General features: G+C 48.2%; 1 protein-coding gene across 3 annotated transcripts; it reads left to right on the forward strand.

Moving 5' to 3' along the window:
• The first annotated feature begins 6038 nt into the window (after nucleotides 1-6038).
• VPS11 (VPS11 core subunit of CORVET and HOPS complexes) lies at nucleotides 6039-20557 on the forward strand. Of its 3 annotated transcripts, none has more exons than XM_054441696.2 (16): nucleotides 6039-6577; nucleotides 7759-7907; nucleotides 8004-8139; nucleotides 8808-8971; nucleotides 10163-10410; nucleotides 11774-11975; nucleotides 12376-12527; nucleotides 15480-15666; nucleotides 16084-16230; nucleotides 16463-16651; nucleotides 16758-16919; nucleotides 17149-17288; nucleotides 17379-17581; nucleotides 17713-17884; nucleotides 19684-19906; nucleotides 20051-20557. In XM_054441696.2, exons 1-16 carry the CDS (start codon nucleotides 6391-6393, stop codon nucleotides 20213-20215), a joined length of 2826 nt encoding a protein of 941 aa, XP_054297671.2. In that variant the 5' UTR covers nucleotides 6039-6390; the 3' UTR covers nucleotides 20216-20557. The 3 variants fall into 3 exon arrangements, with proteins under 3 accessions (XP_054297671.2, XP_063528261.1, XP_054297672.2); XM_054441697.2 differs by having other exon boundaries at nucleotides 6385-6769; nucleotides 7736-7907; XM_063672191.1 differs by lacking the exon at nucleotides 16463-16651 and having other exon boundaries at nucleotides 6357-6577.
• Nucleotides 20558-23360: the final 2803 nt, after the last annotated feature.

The following is a 23360-nucleotide window of genomic DNA, read 5'->3' on the forward strand; positions in this document are numbered from 1 at the left end:
GCAAGTGCTCTGAGGAGTCAGCTGTTTTGTTCTGGGACCAGAGGGTAGAATAGTATTTCACAAGAACAAGCTGAAGAACAATGGGAAATTTTTAATGTAAAACACCTGATTTAGATTGACCTAGGCAGGTGAACTTATTGGTTCTTCTCCACAATAACTTGTTAACATTTGAGGACTGTATCCCTTCCCCAACACTGCAGAAACCCAAGGGAAGAAAGTTGCCGTCTTGCAGAACATGTGCCAAACTGACAGAGGTGTAAAATAGACACATTGGTGAGGGTATATATGTACATAAACCATGCAAATTATATGATGGGCTGAGGGCAGTGTTGATCAGAGAGAACATCCTACACCAGAAGAATTTTTAAAAATTAGTTGTCGGCTGGGGGTGGCTCCCGCCTGTAATCCCTGCACTTTGGGAGGCTGAGGCGGGCAGATCACGAGGTCAGGAAATCAAGACCATCCTAGCACGATGAAACCCCATCTCTGCTAAAAATACAAAAAATGGTGGTGGCACATGCCTGTAGTCCCAGCTACTCAGGAGGCTGAGCCAGGAGAATCGCTTGAACCCAGGAGGTGGAGGTTGCAGTGAGCCGAGATCGCGCCACTGCACTCCAGCCTGGGTGACTGAGCCAGACTCCATCTCAAAAAAAAAAAAAAAAAAAAATTAGCTCGGCGTGGTGGCACGCACCTGTAATCCTAGGTACTGAGGAGTCTGAGGCAGGAGAATTGCTTGAACCCAAGAGGTGGAGGTTGTAGTGTGCCAAGATCGTGCCACTGCACTCCAGCCTGGGTGACACAGTGAGACTCTGTCACAAAAAAGAAAAAAAAGTAAACAAACGTTCACCCAGAGGCTGTTGGTAATAGCTTTATTTATAACAGCCCCGGGCTGAAAACTATCCAAATGCTCATCAACAATTGGATAGATAAATGAATCAGAGATTCATACAGTGGAATTCTATACAGCAATAAGAATAAGTGGACTATTATTACATAGGACAACTTAGATGAATTCTACAAACATCATACTGAATGAAAGAAGCCCAAGTATATACTGTATGATTTAACTTATATCAAGTTTAAAAGCTGGCAAAACTAAGCTACAGGGATAGAAGTCAGGATGCTGCTATCCTTTAGATACAGGGTCTCGCTCTGTTGCCCGAGCTGGAGGGTTTAGAAGAGGACATAAGGCAAGCTTCTGGGGGTGCTAGATATGTTCCCCCCCCTTTTTTTTGAGACAGAGTCTCACTCTGTCACCCAGGCTTGTGTGCAGTGGCACAATCTCAGCTCACTGCAACCTCTGCCTCTGGGGTTCAAGCCATTCTCCAGCCTCAGCCTCCCAAGTAGCTGGGACTAGGCGTGCAACACCATGCCCAGCTAATTTTTGTATTTTTAGTAGAGACAGGGTTTCCCCATGTTGCCCACGCTGGTCTCGAACTCCTGACCTCAGGTGATCTGCCCGCTTCGGCCTCCCAAAATACTGGGATTACATACCTGAGTCACTGTGCCTGGCTGCTAGCCATGTTCTTATTGCTGATTACGATGGGAGTGTCCAGTTAGTTTGTGGAATTTCAGTGGGTTGTACTACTCTACAACTTTTTTGTATGTTGTTACTTCAATAAAACATTTAAAAATTATTTTGTCTGTCATACAAACAACTCTAGGGTTTGTTGTTGTTGTTGTTTTGAGACAGGGTGCTCACTCTCTTGCCCAGGCTGGAGTGCAGTGGTGTGATCACAGCTCACTGCAGCCTCCGTCTCCTGGGCTTAAGCAATTCTCCCTCCTCAGCCTCTCTAGTAGCTGGAACTACAGGTGCACATCACCACACCTGGCTACTTATTTATTTATTTATTTTTAGTAGAGATGAGGTCTGCCTATGTTGCCCAGGCTGGTCTTGAACTCCAGGCCTCAAGTAATCCTCCCACCTTGGCCCCCCAAAGTGCTGGATTATAGGCATAAGCCACTTTGCCTGGCCTCAAGAGATTCTAGGTTTGACTTTGCTATAACCCCAGGCAGGAGAGAGCCCATTTTCAGCAGGAGATGAACCAAGATAAATTTTTTCCTACTTCTATAACAACATTTTTAAAATTACAAAAGAAATATGTGGCTAGGGCCGGGCACGGTGGCTCACACCTGTAATCCCAGTACTTTGGGAGGCCCAGGCGGGTGGATCATTTGTGGTCAGGAGTTTGAGACCAGCCTGGACAACATGGTGAAACCCCATCTGTAGTAAAAATACAAAAATTAACTGGGTGGTAGTGGCATGTGCCTGTAATCCCAGATACTTGGGAGGCTGAGGCAGGAGAATCACTTGAACCTGGGAGGTGGAGGTTGGGGTGAGCTGAGATCGAGCCACTGCACTCCAGCCTGTGCAACAGAGTGAGACCCTGTCCCCCTGGCCCCTGCGTCCAAAAAAAACAAAGAAATATGGTGGCTCACACTTGTAATCCTAACACTTTGGAAGGCTGAGGCGTGTGGATTGCTTGAGCCTAGCAGTTTGTGACTAGCCTGGGCAACATGGCGAAACACTGTCTCTACTAAAAATACAACAACAACAAAATTAACTGGGCGTGGTGGCATGAGCCTGTAGTCCCAGCTACTGGGGAGGCTGAGGTGGGAGAATCATGTGAGCCTAGGAGGTGGAGACTGTGGTGAGCCGTGACTGTGCCACTGCACTCTAGCCATGTCTCAAAAAACAAAACAAAAAAGAATGAAAAAAATATGTGGTTATTGACGAAAACTGGAAGAACATTAAAACAACAACAGGCCAGGTGTGGTGGCTCATGTCTGTAATCCCAGCACTTTGGGAGGCAGAGGCAAGCGGATCACTTGAGGCCAGGAGTTTGAGACCAACCGGGGAAACATGTCAAAACCACGTCTCTACAAAAAATACAAAAACTAGCCGGGCATGATGGTGTGCGCCTGTAGTCTCAGCTACTTGGGTGGCTGAGGCACAAGAATCGCTTGAACCTGGGAGACGAGACGGAGGTTGCAGTGAGTCGAGATCGTGCCACTGCACTCCAGCCTGGGCAATGGAGGGAGACTCTATCTCAAAAAGAAAAGAAGATAGTTTCTACCTGGAGAGCCAGATGAGAAAAACAGAAAATTAAAGTTTGCTGAGGCAACTACACAGGAGGCTGAGGCAGGAGAATCACTTGAACCCGGGAGGCGGAGGTTGCAATGAGCCGAGATCGCGCCACCGCACTCAAGCCTGACGACTGGCGACAGGGCAAGACTCCGTCTCAAAAATAAAATAAAATAAAATAAAATAAATTAAAGTTTGGATCTGGGACAAGAAGTGTTCCTGTTTTGTTCCAGTGGATATAACTGTTTTATATCATGGGCAGCAGTTTGCTAAAGGGAAAAGAGAGAATATTGCAAGACAATTCTTGCATTCTTGATTCTGAGTTATGACCTCTCTAATTTGAAACTAAAGACTTGCATTTCTTCTTTATCTTTAGTCCCTTCAGAACTCGAGTTCTCAGTATGCAGAACTAACTGTAAGTGAACAGTCATTTTCTGTGTAATTTGCTTGGTTATATTCCTCACTATCCTGAAATTCCTGGGTTCAGACCAGTGTAACTAAGAGACAAACCCTGGTGTATGTTCTGACAGGCATAATCTAGCTTTACACCCATCAAACTATCTAATTAGAGGGTGGGGACTGAATTACTCATTTTGTTTCCAAAGAACTTTGAAGTTTTTGCCCAGAGAGAGCCACTTTAAGTTAAACTCTTTGAGACTCCGTTTCTCATCAGGGATAATGATAACTCTTCTGCAGATGGTTGCTATGAAGATTCCATGAAAAGCGAAGGCACTTTATTAGATATAATTTACTACATGAAATTAGGGGCTTGTTATTGTCAGTTCTTTTTATGCCTGTCTCTAGGGTGGTGGTTGAGGACCATGTCTTGTTCATTTATATTCTGGGCATTTGGTACAATTCCTGGACTAGGAGTGCTCAATACATATTTGTCAAAAGAAGGAAAGGAAAGAAGGTAGTAAGTCTGAAGAGGTGCTGTGGGTTTCTCTGGCAGGCCAATCTCGGCCTTTGTATCCCTCATCAATAAGAGGATCCAATGGGCACAAGTAGAACCAGATTCAGCCCTCAGAGGAAGACGTGGAGCTTCTGCCATTGGACAACAGGGGGAGCACCCAATCAACAAAGATGCACTCTTATCTCTTGTTCACATCTCTGCTTTTACATTGCTTCTTTTTTGAAGCCTGTTGCCCACGCTGGTCTTGAACTCCTGGCCTCAAGGGATCCTCCTGCCTCAGCCTCTTAAAGCACTGGGATTACAAGCGTGAGCCAGCTTGCCTGGCCACATTGCTTCTTTTAACATATATTCTTCATAGGCTTAACAACTGACATATTAACATACTATCTAAACATTCTGATGACTAGTATGGAATATGCTCAGTAGGTGAAAGTGGGTTCAACCTGCTCCCATCTGTGCTTCTGCCCAAGAGTTGGTATCCTGAAACAGTTGCAATGAATTGGAGATATCCTGTGTGATGAAGAGGAAAGAAACTTGAGTTGGAAGTCAGGAAATCTGTGTGCATGGTGGTGGCTAGAGTTTCTTCCTATCATTTACCTCTTCAGACAAATGGACGCCACCTGCCCATCAACCAGATTGAGGAGAGGAGTGGATATGGACGCCACCTGCCCATCAACCAGATTGAGGAGAGGAGTGGATAAGAGGAGAGGCATCCACATTCATTCCTTCAACCAAACATGGAACTTCTACCAGGCTCTGCTAGGCCTCGTTCATGGTCACGGTACAAGACGTAGCCCCTGCTCTCAGGGAACTCTGGCTGGTGGAAATACAGCATCAAATATTCTGAAATAAGTTGGGGGAGGGCCGGGTGCGGTGGCTCACGCCTGTAATTCCAGCACTTTGGGAGGCCGAGGCAGGTGGATCACCTGAGGTCAGGAGTTCGAGACCAGCCTGGCCAAAATGGCAAAACCCCATCTCTACTAAAAATACAAAAATTAGCTGGGCGTGGTGGCAGGCGCCTGTAATCCCAGCTACTCAGGAGGCTGAGGCATGAGAATCGCTTGAACTTGGGAGGCGGAGGTTGCAGTCAGCTGAGATTGTGCCACTGCGCTCCAGCCTGGGGGACAGAGAGAGACTCTGTCTCAAGAAAAAAAAAAAAAAAAAGAACAAAAGAAAAAAAGGGAGTGCAAAAAATAAACTTCACAAATACCACAGGGTCACTTTTCCATATGTCCCTACCATCTCAAAATGATGCTATGTCACTTCTGTCTATAGCTTCTCATGGCACACAAACAGTAAACCTACAGTAGTTGTCCACGAGGATAGATCTTGCTTGGATTCAAAGATGGTTTAGCCAGAGTTGGGAGTGGAGAATGGCCATGTAATATCTTGGACACCTGCCACTTCTCGTTAAAACACTCAGCTCTCAAAGTTGCCACTTCCAGGTTTTTGCTCAGTTCTATGTCCCATACCCTGCCACTATGGAAAGGGGGAGAAAGCCCAGGGCCTTGGGAATTCCTGCCCCACCAGTATTTCCCAGTTTCCTTTTTTTTTTGAGACAAGGTTTTGCTCTGTCGCCCATGCTGGAGTGCAGCGGCTCGATCACAGCTCACTGCAGCTTCCACCTCCGGGGCTCAATCGATCCTCCCACTTCAGCCTCCCAAGTAGCTGGGACCACAGGTGTCAACCACCACGCCAGGCTCATTTTTGTATTTTTTGTAGAGATGGGGTTTCACCATGTTGCCCAGGCTGGTCTCGAACACCTGGGCTCAAGTGATTCCCCCACCTCCGCCTCCCAAAGTGCTGGGATTACAGACAGGCATGAGCCATCGCGCCCAGCCCGTTTCCTTAAGAAATGTTTTGAGCGTCTGTTAGGTGTCATACGCTCTGATGGGGGAAACAAAAACGAATATAAAACATTGACTATGGTTCACAATCTGCGTGGTGGCAGACACAAACTTCTAATTTTATTTCTCCTCTCATACAGCCGAAAAACTGGTTTAATATACACTGTTTCATTTATGCCCCAAAACAGTCCTGTGAAGTCAAAACGTCATTCACTTACGCACGGCGGGTGACAGTTCACAAGGCACATGACATCCCTCATCTTGATCTCCCAGTACCCGCGCATTTTAGGAAGAAACATGCTCAAATGGATGAAGGGTCCGCTCTCAAGCATTTTAGCTAGCGAAGTTACAGTCACATCCGGCAAAGTCGCACACTGCAGAACTAGGACTACCGCGCGCGGCCCCACCCACTTTCCCAGCAGCGGGAAGCTGTCACCCCGACTCAAGAGCTCCCGGGCCCGCGGGCTCCCGGAAGCTGCCGACCACGTGATTCGCTGGCTCAGCTCACGTGACAAAGCTCCCGGAGGTGGGGGCCCTCGGCCAAAATGGCGGCCTACCTGCAGTGGCGGCGCTTCGTTTTCTTCGACAAGGAGCTGGTGAAGGAGCCGCTGGGCAATGATGGGGCCGCTCCCGGGGCCACACCTGCTTCTGGATCCGCTGCTTCCAAGTTCCTTTGCCTCCCTCCTGGCATCACTGTCTGCGACTCAGGCCGAGGGAGCCTGGTCTTCGGAGATATCCTTCGTTTGGAGCTGTCTTTTCCCTCCCGGGATCCCGAAGAGATCGAGTTAGGATGAAATCTGTTTGTCGGAAGGGTCCGTGTCGCGCGCCTCTTTCCTTTAGCTGGTCATCCAGAGTTGTTCTGTGGTCTACGGGAAGAAAGAAGGAAGTCCATTTCCTAACTTGTTATCAACTGAGCAATCCTGGGCAAGTCATTTAACCTCTCTGGGTTTTAATTTCCTTATCTGTAAGAGAAGTGTACATGCCAATTTGACGAGGTTAATTTGAGATCAATAAGAAAAAGAATGCAAGTTGGCTTTAAAAGATGAATATGTAAAGTGACATGATCTCCCCTGCCCTAATATTATCATTGGCGAGGAGGTAAATGAGCCTAGCAGTTTGTTGCTTTCATCTTCATGTTGCTGCTACTAAACTCTGGCCTTTTTCACTTTTTTTTTTTTTTTTTTTTTTTTGAGACGGAGTCTTACTCTGTTGCCCAGGCTGGAGTGCAGTGGTGCGATCTGGGCTCACTGTAACCTCCGTCTCCTGAGTTCAAGCGATTCTCCTGCCACAGCCTCCCGAGTAGCTGGGACTACAGGCGCTTGCCACCACACCCGGCTAATTTTTTACATTTTCAGTAGAGACGGGGTTTCACCATATTGGCCAGGCTGGTCTCGAACTCCTGACCTCGTGATCCACCCGCCTCGGCCTCCCAAAGTGCTGGGATTACAGGCGTGAGCCACCGCGCCCGGCCCACTAATTTTTTTTCTTTTTGTTGAGACGGAGTTTCACTCTTGTCGCCCAGGCTGGAGTGCAATGGCGTGATCTGGGCACACTGCAACCTCCGCCTCCCGGGTTCAAGCAGTTCTCCTGCCTCAACCTCCTGAGTAGCTGAGATTACAGGCACGCACCATTATACCTGGCTAATTTTTGTATTTTTAGTAGAGACAGGGTTTCACCATGTTGGCCAGGTTGGTCTCGAACCCCTGACCTCAGGTGATCCACCCTCCTCGGCCTCCCAAAGTGCTGGGATTACAGGCGTGAGTCACCGCGCCTGGCCTCACTCTTTTTAAGATAAGGAGTATGTGGGAAAATCCATGAAAATTTTAGAGTTATATACATGTAATTGTTACCTGAGTTCTGGTCTGAATGTAAGTATCTCTACTTGGAAAGGAGGCTCCTTGACTACCCTGCACATATGGAAGGCCAGATCTGGTTCTTGCCACGTTCCCTACAGCTTACAGGCTTCCAAGCCTACAAACTACGGGTGACACACCTGTACCAACTGAAGCAGCACAATATTCTGGCATCTGTTGGAGAAGATGAAGAGGGCATCAACCCCTTGGTGAGTCCCAGCAGGGAAATGGGAAAGATCCAGAAGCCTAGGAATGATTTTTTGTTGGAGATGACTAGCATTTACACTTCTGAGGTCTGTCCGCAGGTTAAGATCTGGAACCTGGAGAAGAGAGATGGTGGCAATCCACTCTGCACTCGGATCTTCCCTGCTATTCCAGGAACAGAGCCAACTGTTGTATCTTGTTTGACTGTCCATGAAAATCTCAACTTTATGGCCATTGGTAAACAGAAGGCAAAACTAACACTCCTAGATTTGTCATAGATTTTCTTCAGAGTTGCTTCTGCCTCTCATCTTTACTGTTTTCACGAGACCACTTTGTATTGAACTGAGGCCTTTGAGATATTAAAGTTTGGAATGGCGGCCAGGCGTGGTGGCTCATGCCTGTAATCCCAGCACTTGGGGAGGCAGAGGCGGGCGGATCACCTGAGATCAGGAGTTTGAGGCCAGCCTGACCAACATGGAGAAACCCCATCTCTACTAAAAATACAAGATTAGTTGGGCGTAGTGGCACATGCCGGTAATCCCAGCTACTAGGGAGGCTGAGGCAGGAGAATCACTTGAACCTGGGAGGCGGAGTTTGCAGTGAGCCAAGATCACTCCATTGCACTGTAGCCTGGGCAACAAGAGCGAAACTCTGTCTCAAAATAAATAAATAAGTAAATAAATAAATAAATAAATAAATAAATAAAATAAAGTTTGGAATGGGAAGGCATTTAATTTTGTTCTTTGAAAATGTGTCAGTGAGTACCAATATTCAGGTTAACCATTAGAGAGGTTGGGTATATGGAGAAAGCTTGTCACTTCTGAGTGCCTCAAGTGGTCTTTTTTCCCTTCTCCACTTCCTGATCTTTTCAGCCTCACTGAAGTAATTTTCTTGTTTTCCTACAGGTTTCACAGATGGCAGTGTTACATTGAACAAAGGAGACATCACCCGGGACCGGCATAGCAAGACCCAGATTTTGCACAAGGGCAACTATCCTGTAACTGGATTGGCCTTTCGCCAAGCAGGAAAGACCACTCACTTGTTTGTTGTGACAACAGAGAATGTCCAGGTATGACCAGGCCTCCACTCTTAGGAGCAGGCAGGGAGGGCTTCTCCATTGTTCAGGGGGATAGGGTAATGAAGTGACAGCAAAGGTGGGAGTGTTAAAGTTTTAATCATATAATTCGAATCATTTGCCTAGCTTTGTATTTTATTTTTTTGCCTAGGAAGCTAGAAAGAGTTAGACTCTGGGCTTGTAATAAAAAGATGTGAATTTTCTTTCTTTTTTTTTTTTTTTTTTTTGAGCAGGAGTCTCACTGTGTGGCTCAGGCTGGAGTGCAGTGGCGAGATCTTGACTCACTGTAACCTCTGTCTCCCAGGTTCAAGCAATTCTCCTGCCTCAGCCTCCTGAGTAGCTGGGATTATAGGCACACACCAGCATGTCCAGCTAATTTTTGTATTTTTAGTAGAGACGGGGTTTCACCATGTTGGCCAGGCTGGTCTCGAACTCCTGACCTCAGGTGATCCACCCACCTTGGCCTTCCAAAGTGCTGGGATTACAGGCGTGAGCCACCGCACCTGGCCTTGAATTTTATTTCTAACTAGCTTTTTTTTTCCTTTGAGACAGGATCTTGCTGTGTCGCCCAGGCTGGAGTGCAATGGCGCTGTCTCAGCTCACTGCAACCTCTGCCTCCTGGGCTCAAGCGATCCTCCCACCTCAGCCTCCTGAGTACGTGGGATTACAGGCACGTGTCACCATGCCTGGCTAATTTTTGTATTTTTTCTAGATACGGGGTTTCACCATGTTGCCCAGGCTGGTCTCGAACTCCTGGGCCCAAGCAGTCCACCTGCCTCAACCTCCCAAAGTGCTGGAATTACAGGCATGAGCCACTGCACTGGCCTATTTTCTAACTAACTTTTTAAATGACATTGGACAAGTATCTTTACCTTTCTTGTTCCTGGTGCCCCAGATTTACAACAGTCTACTCTCTCAGGAATACTCTTGATAAAACAGTAGATTATTACATTTCTCTTACTTGTAGAATTTCTGTACTAGATAGTGATAATATATACAGAGAAAGAAATTGTGATCTCTGGTTATATATTTAATAGATGGGTAATGGTTAATGAGGAAGGCCAGCAGCCAAGAGAAAGAATGCTAAGAGGGAAAAAAGAGCCAGTATGGAGATGGGAATACCTTTGTAAGGCTTAGTGTTACCTCCTCAAAGGAGCCTGTTAACCCCTTTGTTACTTCTGGCAGTCCTATATAGTTTCTGGAAAAGACTACCCTCGCGTGGAGTTGGACACCCATGGTTGTGGCCTGCGCTGCTCAGCCCTAAGTGACCCTTCTCAGGACCTGCAGTTCATTGTGGCCGGAGATGAGTGTGTCTACTTGTACCAGCCTGATGAACGTGGGCCCTGCTTCGCCTTTGAGGGCCATAAGCTCATTGCCCACTGGTTTAGAGGCTACCTTATCATTGTCTCCCGGGACCGGAAGGTTTCTCCCAAGTAAGGACTCAGTGAGAAGGGACAGGGAGAGGGCTGGACTTGTTCCCCAGAATCCACCTGATTTTAAAATCCTAATGCCTGGATCCTGCCACTCTCCTACTCCTACTCCGGTGTTATGTAGGTAACATTTCTTTTGTTTTTTTTTTGAGGTGGAGTCTCGCTCTGCCACCCAGGAGTGCAGTGGCGTGATCTCGGCTCACTGCAGCCTCCGCCTCCTGGGTTCCAGTGATTCTCCTGCCTCAGCCTCCTGAATAGCTGGGATTACAGGCATGTGCCACCATGCCCGGCTACTTTTTGTATTTGCAGTAGAGATGGGGTTTCACCACGTTGGCCAGGCTGGTGTCAGACTCCTGACCTCAAGTGATCTGCCTGCCTCGGCCTTCCAAAGTGCTGGGATTACAGGCGTGAGCCACTGCACCCGGCCGGTGACACTTATAGCTAGAGTTAGTTATACCTTTTTTTTTTTTTACTGAAAAATGGGTGTTTTTACTGCAGGTGTTTGCTACATAGCCCTAGCGTACTAGAATGCTCCAGGGAATTTGGACCTGCTTTTTTTGTTTTGTTTTGTTTGAGATGGAGTCTCGCTCTGTTGCCCAGGATGGAGTGCAGTGGCGCCATCTCGGCTCACTGCAAGCTCTGCCTCCCGGGTTCACGCCATTCTCCTGCCTCAGCCTCCCGAGCAACTGGGACTACAGGTGCCCGCCCCCATGCCCGGCTAATTTTTTGTGTTTTTAGTAGAGACGGGATTTCACCGTGTTAGCCAGGATGGTCTCGATCTCCTGACCTCGTGATCCACCCGCCTCGTCCTCCCAAAGTTCTGGGATTACAGGCGTGAGCCACCGCGCCTGGCCTTGTTTTGTTTTGTTTTTTAACTGTTTTGTCAAAATAAGTTGGGTAGAGGAACAAGGGATTTAGCAGTGGAGAAATTAGAAAGTGCTGGGAAATGTAGGATGCAAGTTTTTTGTTCTGTTTTGTTTTTGTTTTTTTAAGGGGTAAGTGGGGTCATCTGCATGATGAAAGTACTCCCTGTTAGATGCTGGTTTGTTTTGCTTTCATTCAGTTCCAGGCACAATGTTTTACATATACCATGTATTGGATTATTATTTTCTAAATTAATGGATACTGAGTGTACTTAATTTTCTAATCTGTTGCTTGGGTTAATTGTAGGATCCTAAAGGGTAAGATCAGGTTTATGTGTTCTCTTTCTACAACTACCGGCACAGTGCTGCATGTTATGGGATGAGAGGGACCAGAAAGGTGATTTGTGATGGGTGAAATGTGCACCGAAGTTATCATGGGAAAAGAAATAGGGGAGATAAGACAGAGATGTCCAAACATCTGGTGCTTTTTCTTTCCTGTGCAGGTCAGAGTTTACCAGCAGGGATTCACAGAGCTCCGACAAGCAGATTCTAAACATCTACGACCTGTGCAACAAGTTCATAGCCTATAGCACCGTCTTTGAGGATGTAGTGGATGTGCTTGCTGAGTGGGGCTCCCTGTACGTGCTGACGCGGGATGGGCGGGTCCACGCACTGCAGGAGAAGGACACACAGACCAAACTGGAGGCAAGGCCACCAGGCTCACAGAGCTGGCCACAGGCATCTAGAAGCAGCTGCAGGAGCAGGTTCCCCAAGTCATATTGGTCAGGGTGTTTCCCTCCTTGTGGGTCACAGCCTTACTCAGCTTCCTTAGGGTAGGATTATAAGGTAAATGGCCTGGGATGGGGCTTTAGAGGGAAGTAGTGGCTGGGAGCCTGAGCCCACTCTAAGGGTCCACTTTGTTTCCAGATAACCTTATGAAATAAGGTGATACTGATCTTGGGGATATCTGGTAGCTCTTGGTTTGTCTAGGATCTAGGCAGATCAGAAATCCAGGACTTTCTGTTTTGTGTGTTGTGCGCACATTTTGGGAAAGTGTCTTCCCAGGACCGCTTCTACCAATTTTCTAATCTCTCTTCCCTTCTAGATGCTGTTTAAGAAGAACCTATTTGAGATGGCGATTAACCTTGCCAAGAGCCAGCATCTGGACAGTGATGGGCTGGCCCAGATTTTCATGCAGTATGGAGACCATCTCTACAGCAAGGGCAACCACGATGGGGCTGTCCAGCAGTATATCCGGTCAGTCTGGAGGCACTTTGGGATATAGCTGTGAATGCAGGGACAGGCAGCTAGATAGCTAAAGCCCATCCATGCTCCAGGTAGGGGCTAGAATTCTACCAGGAACTGTTTTTGTTTTTGGTTTTTTGTTTGTTTTTGTTAGTTTTTTTTTGAGATGGGAGTTTCGCTCTTGTTGCCCAAGCTGGAGTGCAATGGCGCAATCTTGACTCACTGCAACCTCCCCTCCCGGGTTCACGTGATTCTCCTGCCTCAGTCTCCTGAGTAGCTGGGATTACAGGCGCGTGCCACCACACCTGGCTAATTTTTTGTATTTTTAGTAGAAACGGGGTTTCACCATGTTAGCCAGGCTGGTCGTGAACTCCTGACCTCAGGTGATCTGCCCGCTTCAGCCTCCCAAAGTGCTGGGATTACAGGCATGAGCCACTGCGCCCAGCGTTTTTTTCTTTGCTTTTTTTTGTTTGTTTGTTTGTTTGTTTTTGAGATGGATTCTAGCTCTTTCACCCAGGCTGGAGTGCAGTGGTGTGATCTCGGCTCACTGCAACCTCTGCCTCAGGTTCAAGCAATTCTCCTGTCTCAGCCTCCCAAGTAGCTAGGATTACAGGTGCATGCCGCCATGCCTGGCTAATTTTTTGTATTTTTAGTAGAGACGGGGTTTCACCACGTTCACTAGGCTGGTCTCGAACTCCTGAGCTCAGGCAATCCACCTGCCTCGGCCTCCCAAAGTGTTAGGATTACAGGTGTGAGCCACAGTGCCCGGCCTTTTTAATTTTCTTTACAAGAACTATGATGCCTTAAATGAGAAGACAAGATTCCTTGTTGAAAACAGAATTTTAGGGTCAAATATTGTGTGACCAGTATGTAGGTGAGCTGATGATTACCTCTCATTTTAACCTTTAGCTTGGCCTTTGTAAATATTCACTTTGACCTGGTTCTTTAAGGGGGAAAAGGCATTCATCTCTTGCTTCCATAATTCCTTCCATCAGTAATAATTCTTGGAATTTTCTGCCTTGAGAAGGGGTTTTAGAAACCTGTCTAAGGTGGCCGGGCGCGGTGGCTCATGCCTGTAATCCCCGCACTTTGGGAGGCTGAGGCGGGTGGATCACAAGGTCAGGAGATCGAGACCATCCTGGCTAACATGGTGAAACCCTGTCTCTACTAAAAAATACAAAAAATCAGCCGGGCGTGGTGGCGGGCGCCTGTAGTCCCAGCTACTTGGGAGGCTGAGGCAGGAGAATGGCCTGAACCCCAGAGGCGGAGCTTGCAGTGAGCCGAGATTGCACCACTGCACTCCAGCCTGGGTGTCAGAGCGAGACTGTCTCAAAAAAAAAAAAACCTGTCTAAGGCTGGGGTGCAGTGGCATGTGCCTGTGATCCTATCCCTTTGGGAGACCAAGGTGAGAGGATTGCATGAGCCCAGTCTGAGCAACATAGCAAGACCCCATTTCTAACAGTAAATAAATAAATAAAATTTAAAAATATGGCTGGGCGCCGTGGTTCATGCCTGTAATCCCAGCACTTTGGGAGGCCAGGGCGGGTGGATCACTTGAGGTTAGGAGTTTGAGACCAGCCTGGCCAACATGGTGAAACCCTGTCTCCACTAAAAAAAAAAAAAAAAAAAAAAAAAAGCAAGGCCAGGCGTGGTGGCTCACGCCTGTAATCTCAGCACTTTGGGAAGCCGAGGCAGGTGGATCACCTGAGGTCAAGAGTTCAAGACCAGCCTGGCCAACATGGTGAAATCCCATCTCTACTAAAAATACAAAAATTAGCTGGGCATGGTGGCGGGCACCTGTAATCCCATCTTAAAAAAAAAAATTAGCTGGGTATGGTGGCATATGCCTGTAATCCCAGCTACTCGAAAAGCTGAAGCAGGAGATTCACTTGAACCTGGGAAGCAGAGGCTATAGTGAGCCAAGATTGTGCCACTGCACTCCAGCCTGGGCAACAGAGCAAGACTCCATCTCAAAAAAATAATAGTAGATGATAATAATAATAATAAATAAATAAATTGCCAGGTGCAGTGACTCACGCCTGTAATCCAAACACTTTGGGAGGCTGAGGTGGGCGGATCACGAGGTCAAGAGATTGAGACCATCCTGGCCAACATGGTGAAACCCCGTTTGTACTAAAAATACAAAAATTAGCTGGGCGTGGTGGCACGCACCTGTAGTCCCAGCTATTCAGGAGGCCGAGGCAGGAGAATAGCTTGAACCCAGGAGGCGGAGGTTGCAGTGAGCCAAGATTGTGCCCTGCACTCCAGCCTGTTGAAAGAGCGAGACTTAAAAAAATAATAATAATAATAAAAAAAGGCCGGGCGTGGTGGCTCACGCCTGTAATCCCAGCACTTTGGGAGGCTGAGGTGAGTGGATCACTTGAGATCGGGAGTTTGAAACTAGCCTGACCAACATGGAGAAACCCTGCCTCTACTAAAAATACAAAACTAGCTGGGCATGGTGGCACATGCCTGTAATCCCAGCTACTCAGGAGGCTGAGGCAGAAGAATCGCTTGAACCTGGGAGGCGGAGGTTGCGGTGGGCTGAGATCGTGCCACTGCACTCCAGCCTGGGCAACAAGAGCGAACCTCCATCTCAAAAAAAAAGAAAATTAAATTAAAAAATAATGTAAAAGAAAAAGAACAAAAATACAACAATAAAACAACAACAAAATAATAATAATAGAAAAAGAAACCTGTTTAGCCTCTTCCCCGTTCTCTTTAGAATTCCTATTTTTAGCCAAATTTAAGAAGCAGTGCTCTGGAGCCTTGTTACCCAGTGTGGTCCACAGTCTAGTAGCACTGATATTACCTGGGACTTTGTTAGAAATGTAGAATCTCAGGCCCCACTCCAGATCCACTGAAATAGAATTTGCATTTTGAGAAGATCTGCGAGTGATTCCTGTGTCCATGAGCTGGAGAAGTACACTGATTCAGATGCTATCTGGTGCACATGTCTCCTAGAACCATTGGAAAGTTGGAGCCATCCTATGTGATCCGCAAGTTTCTGGATGCCCAGCGCATTCACAACCTGACTGCCTACCTGCAGACCCTGCACCGACAATCCCTGGCCAATGCCGACCATACCACCCTGCTCCTCAACTGCTATACCAAGCTCAAGGACAGCTCGAAGCTGGAGGAGTTCATCAAGGTGCAGGATGTTGTTGGTGGGGAAGTCCTGGAGGCCCCACTGAGCATGAGGTGGCTCCACCGGGACTTGTTCGTTTCAGCAAGACATAGGGAGAGGAAAGGGCTGACCTTATTTAGAGGAGTGGCTGTTCCTGTTAGTTCTGTGCCATCTCCCCTCTTGTTTTATGATTCTAGAAATTCCCATGGTATCTAAGCCCAGGGTGGTGGCACTGGGCAAGCCCTGTCCCTAGCGGTGTCCCTCTAATGGTAGGGGCAGAGGAAAACTTTAGTCAGAAACTCCCACAGGCTGAGTAGCATAATATTTTCAAAGCGTGAACTTTACGATATCACCTCAGGAATCTGAAAGTCAGGTGCCTGTTTCCTCTCCCTTCTCTATCTCCCTCTGTGTAAATGATTTTGTCTCATGTCTCCCTGGCAGACAAAGAGTGAGAGTGAAGTCCATTTTGATGTGGAGACAGCCATCAAGGTCCTCCGGCAGGCCGGCTACTACTCCCATGCCCTGTATCTGGCGGAGAACCATGCACATCATGAGTGGTACCTGAAGATCCAGCTAGAAGACATTAAGGTAGGTTAGACTCTGTCTTTTTTCCCCAAGAGACAGGGTCTCGCTATGTTGCCCAGGCTGGACTTGAATTCCTGGGCTCAGGTGATCCTCCCACCCCATCCTCCTGAGTAGAGGTGAGACTCTGAACTTGGGCAGAGCCCTGTTGTGTTTGAAGACATCCCCAGAATGATGAAAGTGCTTCCTGGTGGCTGAGGCAGGAGTATACACTACTCTGCCCTTTACTTTTCCACAGAATTATCAGGAAGCCCTTCGATACATCGGCAAGCTGCCTTTTGAGCAGGCAGAGAGCAACATGAAGCGCTACGGCAAGATCCTCATGCACCACATACCAGAGCAGACAACTCAGTTGCTGAAGGGACTTTGTACTGATTATCGGCCCAGCCTTGAAGGCCGCAGTGATAGGGAGGCCCCAGGCTGCAGGGTGAGGCTGCAGGGAAAAGAGCTTCAGACTGTGGGGATCACCTTAAGGGCTTCCTGTATATCATGCCCACTCATTCAGCCTCCTTTTTCCTCCCTTGCCATCCTAGGCCAACTCTGAGGAGTTCATCCCCATCTTTGCCAATAACCCGCGAGAGCTGAAAGCCTTCCTAGAGCACATGAGTGAAGTGCAGCCAGACTCACCCCAGGGGATCTACGACACACTCCTTGAGCTGCGACTGCAGAACTGGGCCCACGAGAAGGATCCACAGGTGAGGCCTGGCTAGGGCTTCAGGAGAAAAGACAGTTCATGTCGTCTCCATTCTTCTGTCTTGGTGCTGCCTTTCACTGCATTCCTTAGACCAGTAACACCTTACCTCAGGGCTCAGTGGTCCTCTGTGAAGAGGGGATGGACTGAGGGAAAGAGTTGACTGGCTTTGTCCCAAGAGACCTTGTGATTTTCCCCTTTTGTCCAGCAGCTCTGCCCTCCTTCCTCTCCAGGTCAAAGAGAAGCTTCACGCAGAGGCCATTTCCCTGCTGAAGAGTGGTCGCTTCTGCGACGTCTTTGACAAGGCCCTGGTCCTGTGCCAGATGCACGACTTCCAGGATGGTGTTCTTTACCTTTATGAGCAGGGGAAGCTGTAAGAGTTTGGGGAATTTCAGGGAAAGGGGAAGAATCCAAGTCATTCTCCAGAGACAGCCACTGAGGTGTGCCCTTGCCCCGGCCGCAGGTTCCAGCAGATCATGCACTACCACATGCAGCATGAGCAGTACCGGCAGGTCATCACCGTGTGTGAGCGCCATGGGGAGCAGGACCCCTCCTTGTGGGAGCAGGCCCTCAGCTACTTCGCTCGCAAGGAGGAGGACTGCAAGGAGTACGTGGCAGCTGTCCTCAAGCATATCGAGAACAAGAACCTCATGCCGCCTCTTCTAGGTACTTGGGAAGACAGACGGGTGGGTGACAAGCTGCTGACAGCTGGGCTCTGTGGCAGGGGCCCTTCAGCTCTATCCAGAGAGTGCCACATGTGGTTGATTGTCTTGTTTCCTCTTGGACCCCAATCTCAGTGGTGCAGACCCTGGCCCACAACTCCACAGCCACACTCTCCGTCATCAGGGACTACCTGGTCCAAAAACTGCAGAAACAGAGCCAGCAGATTGCACAGGATGAGCTGCGGGTGCGGCGGTACCGAGAGGAGACCACCCGTATCCGCCAGGAGATCCAAGAGCTCAAGGCCAGGTACCCGGGGCATGGATATGTGGAGGAGTCCAGGGGATAACTTGCCCTTCACAGGGTATTTATTACTAAGTACTTTCCATAGAGGATTCTATGGAGTGCTTTTGAGCATTTTGATTCTTCAAGATGTGTTTTAATTGAGGAATTCCAAAAAATGGTTTATTACATAGATCATTATTTATTGGGCTTTGGATGATATTATTTTGTAGCAGGTACTTTTTGTTCTTTATATGCCTGTATTCTACCTTTTCTAAACACATCGATATTGTGGTTGGAAGCTGTTCTGGTGTTTTTCTTTTTTGAGACAGGATCTTGTCACTGAGGCTGGAGTGCAGGAGCGTGATCACGGCTCACTGCAGCCTTGACCTCCTGGGCTCGAGTGATCCTCCCACCTCAGCCTCCCGAGTAGCTGGGATTACAGGCGTGTGCCACCAAGCCCAGCTAATTTTTGGATTTTTAGTAGAGATGGGGTTTATAATGTTGGCCAGGCTGGTCTCGAACTCCTGGCCTCAAGTGATCCTCCCACCTTGACCTCCCAAAGTGCTGGGATGAGCCACGGTGCCCGGCCATAATCCGAACTCTGAAATCTTACCTGCCCTTAACATTCTGTCAAATATTTATTAGAGAACAACAGTTTCTTCATCCTACAAATACTGAGCCTCTGTGATGTCCCAGACACTATTCTGAACAGCACAGATGAAAAGCCTTGCCTTCGTGGAGCTATAGGTTTTAGAAGAGACAGACAGCAAACGTGTTAAATAGGCAAACTTTTTTTTTTTTTTCTTTTGAGATAGAGTCTCACTCTGTCACCCAGGCTAGAGTGCAATGGCTTGATCTCAGCTCACAGCAACCTCTACCTCCTGGGTTCAAGCGATTCTCCTGCCTCAGCCTCCTGAGTAGATGGGATAACAGGCGCCTGCCACCATGCCTGGCTAATTTTTGTATTTTTATAGAGATGGGGTTTCACTATGTTGGCCAGGCTGGTCTTGAACTCCTGACTTCAGGGGATCTGCCTGCCTTGGCCTCCCAAAGTGCTGGGATTACATGCGTGAGCCACTGCACCCGGCCAAATAGGCAAATTTTTTTTATTTTTTGAGACGAAGTCTCGCTCTTGTCCCCCAGGCTGGAGTGTGATGGTGCGATCTCAGCTCACTGCAACCTCTGCCTCCTGGGTTCAAGCGATTCTCCTGCCTCGGCCCCCTGAGTACCTGGGATTACAGGTGCCTGCCACCATGCCCAGCTAATCTTTATATTTTTAGTAGAGACTGGGTTTCGCCATATTGGCCAGGCTGGTCTAGAACTCCTGACCTCAGGTGATCCACCTGCCTCGGCCTCCCAAAGTGCTGGGATTACAGGTGTGAGCCACTGTGCCCAGCCAAATAGACAAACTTTTGTAGTAAGTTAGGTGGTGATAAGTTCTGAGTGGCAAATGAATTGAGCAAGGGGAGTGGGAGAAGAAGTGTGTTAACAAGTTTAGAGAAGGTGGCCAGGAAAGGCCTCACTGAAAGGGTCACGTCTGAGTACAGACCTGAAAGTTAATTTAGTGGCAGTTGTGAAAATGGAGACAGAGGAAACAATCCCCAGGCTGAGCTGGCCTTGTTGGGAGCATGCTGAGACTCACTGCAGGTCCAGGGCTGTTGTAATCATTTGACTCCCTTAAGGCGATAAGAAGAGCAGGGCAGGGTGTTCAGGGGCCTTACCAGGGACCTTGCCCTGTGCACTTCAGCTGCCTTCTTTCTCATCCTTGACTCCTGGCCTTGCCCTCACTTTTGCCACTCACTTCTGGTCTTTCTTCCCTGTAGTCCTAAGATTTTCCAAAAGACCAAGTGCAGCATCTGTAACAGTGCCTTGGAGTTGCCCTCAGTCCACTTCCTGTGTGGCCACTCCTTCCATCAACACTGCTTTGAGAGTTACTCGGAAAGTGATGCTGACTGCCCCACCTGCCTGCCTGAAAACCGGAAGGTCATGGATATGATCCGGGCCCAGGAACAGAAACGAGATCTCCATGATCAATTCCAGCATCAGGTGGGGATGAGTGGGCTAGATGGGCCAGGGGATTCCCACTAGTGTCATAGAGTCACTGGAGGGCTTGTTTCCTTATCTCCTCCTCATTTAAGAAACAAGCACTTTGATTCTGATTTGTACTCCTTCCCTCCTCTTCTCCTGCAGCTCAAGTGCTCCAATGACAGCTTTTCTGTGATTGCTGACTACTTTGGCAGAGGTGTTTTCAACAAATTGACTCTGCTGACCGACCCTCCCACAACCAGACTGACCTCCAGCCTGGAGGCTGGGCTGCAACGTGACCTGCTCATGCACTCCAGGAGGGGTACTTAAGCAGCCTGGAGGAAGATGTGGGCAACAGTGGAGGACCGAGAGAACAGACACAATGGGACCTGGGCGAGCGTTACACAGAAGGCTGGCTGACATGCCCAGGGCTCCACTCTCATCTAATGTCACAGCCCTCAGAACTAAAGCAGACTTTCTTTCCCTGCCTTCTTATTTAGCCAGCCTGCCATCCCTCCTCTTCACTAGCCATGTAGATCATTCCAGATCAGTGGGGGAGGGCACCTCAGCAACCTCTGAGTGTGGACAATAGCTGCTTTCTTCTCTATCCAAGAGCACCAGGCTGTGCTTGGGTCCTTGCTCTCAGAGTCTATAAATAAAAGAATATAATGATTTGGGAGCTTAAGGATTTTTTTCTGGGGACTTCCTGGTGATTCTTAACTGCCTGATGGACTTCCTTCCCTCTGCTCTCCTGGTGTTCCACTTCCCTCCTACGGTTTTCTTGGAGACCATGTTGACGCAGTCTCGTTCTGCTAATGGGTGGGGTCTGTGGCATCGCATACAGTTCAGTTTACTGAAGAACCTCTTCAAAAGACCTAATGACTGAGCTCCAGGAGCAGCCTGGACCAAGACCCCCGAAACAGCTCTTGCTCTTTCGTCTTCCTGGTCTCTATGGCTATAGTTTGGGCAAAATATTCAAGCAGGAGGCAGATTCTGGTAGGGAGCTTTGGGCTTAACCTACCTTAAATAATGGGTAGGCTGGTGTCTTGCTATACTTAATACCAGATGATAAACAGGATAAAAGGTCCTTTCTGGAAACACCTTTCCCTCTCTGAAATTGTCAGCTGAAGTTTATGTTGCTAGGTGTCCCTGTGTAATTTGGGTGGTGCTTCCTGTCTGAAAATTGCTCCTATGTTGTTGTTTTCCCCACAGCCTCACCTAATTTCATCTTCTATGTTGTTTCATTGGAGGAAGTAAGTTTGACATTGTGGTTTAGGTAGTATTTAGGATTGCCATGGGCTGGGTGCGGTGGTTCATGCCTGTCATCCCAACACTTTGCGGGTCTGAGGTAAGAGGATCTGCTTGAGTCCAGGAGTTCAAGACCAGCCACCCAGGCAACTTAGTGAGACCCCGTCTGTGCAAGAAATAAACTAGCCCAGCCTGGTGGCGCTTGCCTGTGGTCTCAGCTACTCAGGAGGCTGAGGTGGGAGGATTGCTTGAGCCCAGGAAGTTGAGGCTGCAGTGAGCCTTGATCACACCACTGCACTCCAGCCTGGGTGACAGACACCCTGTCTCAAAAAGTGAAAAAAAAAAAACAGTGGCAGTATTGTAGCTGCTATGCTATGAGTAGACTTTGCATCCACTGAGCTGGGTTTGAATCCTAGTTGTGCTGTTTGACTTAAGGCACATCTTACCTTCTCAACCTGTTTTTTTTTTGAAATGTATTTTTTTTCAGTGGGTTTTTGGGGAACAGTTGGTATTTGGTTATGTGAATAAGTTCTTTAGTAGTGATTTCTGAGATTTGGTGCCCATCACCCAAGCAGTGTACACTGTACCCAATGTGTAGTCTCTTATCCCTCACCCTACTCCCACCCTTTCCCCCTCGACCTGTTTCTTCATCTGTACGTTAGGGATTGTAACACCTACCCTGTGTGGCTATTATGAAAGCCTAAGGATCAAATAGGTGTTCAGTTCTTTGTACAGTGCTGAGAACATGGGTGATTTTTTTTTTTTTTCTTCTTAAGACAGGGTCTCACCGGGCACGGTGGCTCACGCCTGTATTCCCAGCACTCTGGGAGACTGAGGTGGGCAGATCACCTGAGGTCAGGAGTTCAAGACCAGCTTGACCAACATGGTGAAACTCCGTCTCTACTAAAAATACAAAAACTAGCTGGGTGTGGTGGCAGGTGCCTGTAATCCTAGCTACTCAGGAGGGTGAGGCAGGAGAATTGCTTGAACCCGGGAGGCGGAGGTTGCAGTGAGCTGAGATTGTGCCATTGCACTCCAGCCTGGGCAACAAGAGTGAAACTCCATCTCAAAAAAAAAAAAAAAAAAATGGGTGTCTCACTGTGTCATCCAGGCTAGAGTACAGTGGCACCACCACAGCTCACAGCTACCTCGACCTTCTGGGCTCAAGCGATCCTCACACCTCAGCCTCCTGAATAGCTGGGACTACAGGTGTGTGCTGCCACACCTGGGCTATTTTTGTATTTTTTGTAGAGATGAGGTTTTCACCATGTTGCCCAGGGTGGTCTCAAACTCCTGGGCTCAAGCAATCCTCCTGCCTTGGCTTCCTAAAGTGCTGAGGATATAGGTGTGAGCCACTGCACCCAGCTGGGTGATTATTAATAATCATGATTGTTAATTACGTTCATGGGAGCCAGGCGCGGTGGCTCACGCCTGTAATCCCAGCACTTTGGGAGGCCGAGGTGAGCGAATCACCTGAGGTCAGGAGTTCAAGACCTGCCTGACTAACATGGAGAAACCTCATCTCTACTAAAAATACAAAATTAGCCGGGTGTGGTGGTGCGTGCCTGTAATCCCAGCTATTCGGGGGGCTGAGACAGGATAATCGCTTGAACCCGGGAGGCGGAGGTTGCAGTGAGCAGAGATCGTGCCATTGCACTCCAGCCTGGGCAACAAGAGCGAAACTCCGTCTCAAAAAAAAATTATGTTCATGGGAAAGCACTTTTCCTAATAAGCCCTTTTCTCACTACAAGTATGTAGCGTTTGTGCTCCCACTTCAGTTACTTGTCTGTAGGCATGACCTTTAATCTCTCTGAACCAGTTTCCTCATTTTAAGAATTGAAATGCTGACTGGGCCAGTGGCTCACGCCTGTAATCCCAGCACTTTGGGAGGCCAAGGCGAGATGACTGCTTGAGTCCAGGAATTCGAGACCAGCCTGGGCAACATAGTGAGACCACCTCCCCGCTGTCTCTACGAAAAACCTAAAAATTAGTCCCACATGGTGATGTGCGCCTGTAGTCCCAGCTGCTTGGGAGGCTGAGGTGGGGGGATCGCTGGAGCCGGGAGGTCAAGGCTGCAGTGACCCGTGGTCATGCCAATGCACTCTAGTCTGGGGACACAGTGAGACCCCATATCAAAAAGAAAAATGCTGCCTATTTCAAGGTTGTAGCAAAGCTAAGTTTGAACAGAGCAAAGGAAGCGCCATAGAAGCTGCACCACTTGCTCATG

This window comes from Pongo pygmaeus, chromosome 9 (assembly GCF_028885625.2).
Source record: "Pongo pygmaeus isolate AG05252 chromosome 9, NHGRI_mPonPyg2-v2.0_pri, whole genome shotgun sequence".
NCBI lineage: Eukaryota > Metazoa > Chordata > Mammalia > Primates > Hominidae > Pongo > Pongo pygmaeus.

Bases quoted from the DNA above. Each gene is read 5' to 3' on its own strand.
- VPS11 (XM_054441696.2), top strand. From the start codon at position 6,391: ATGGCGGCCTACCTGCAGTGGCGGCGCTTCGTTTTCTTCGACAAGGAG. The intron at 12,528-15,479 runs GTCAGTCTGGAG...CATGTCTCCTAG, and splicing joins GCTGTCCAGCAGTATATCCG to AACCATTGGAAAGTTGGAGC. The intron at 15,667-16,083 runs GTGCAGGATGTT...TCTCCCTGGCAG, and splicing joins AGCTGGAGGAGTTCATCAAG to ACAAAGAGTGAGAGTGAAGT.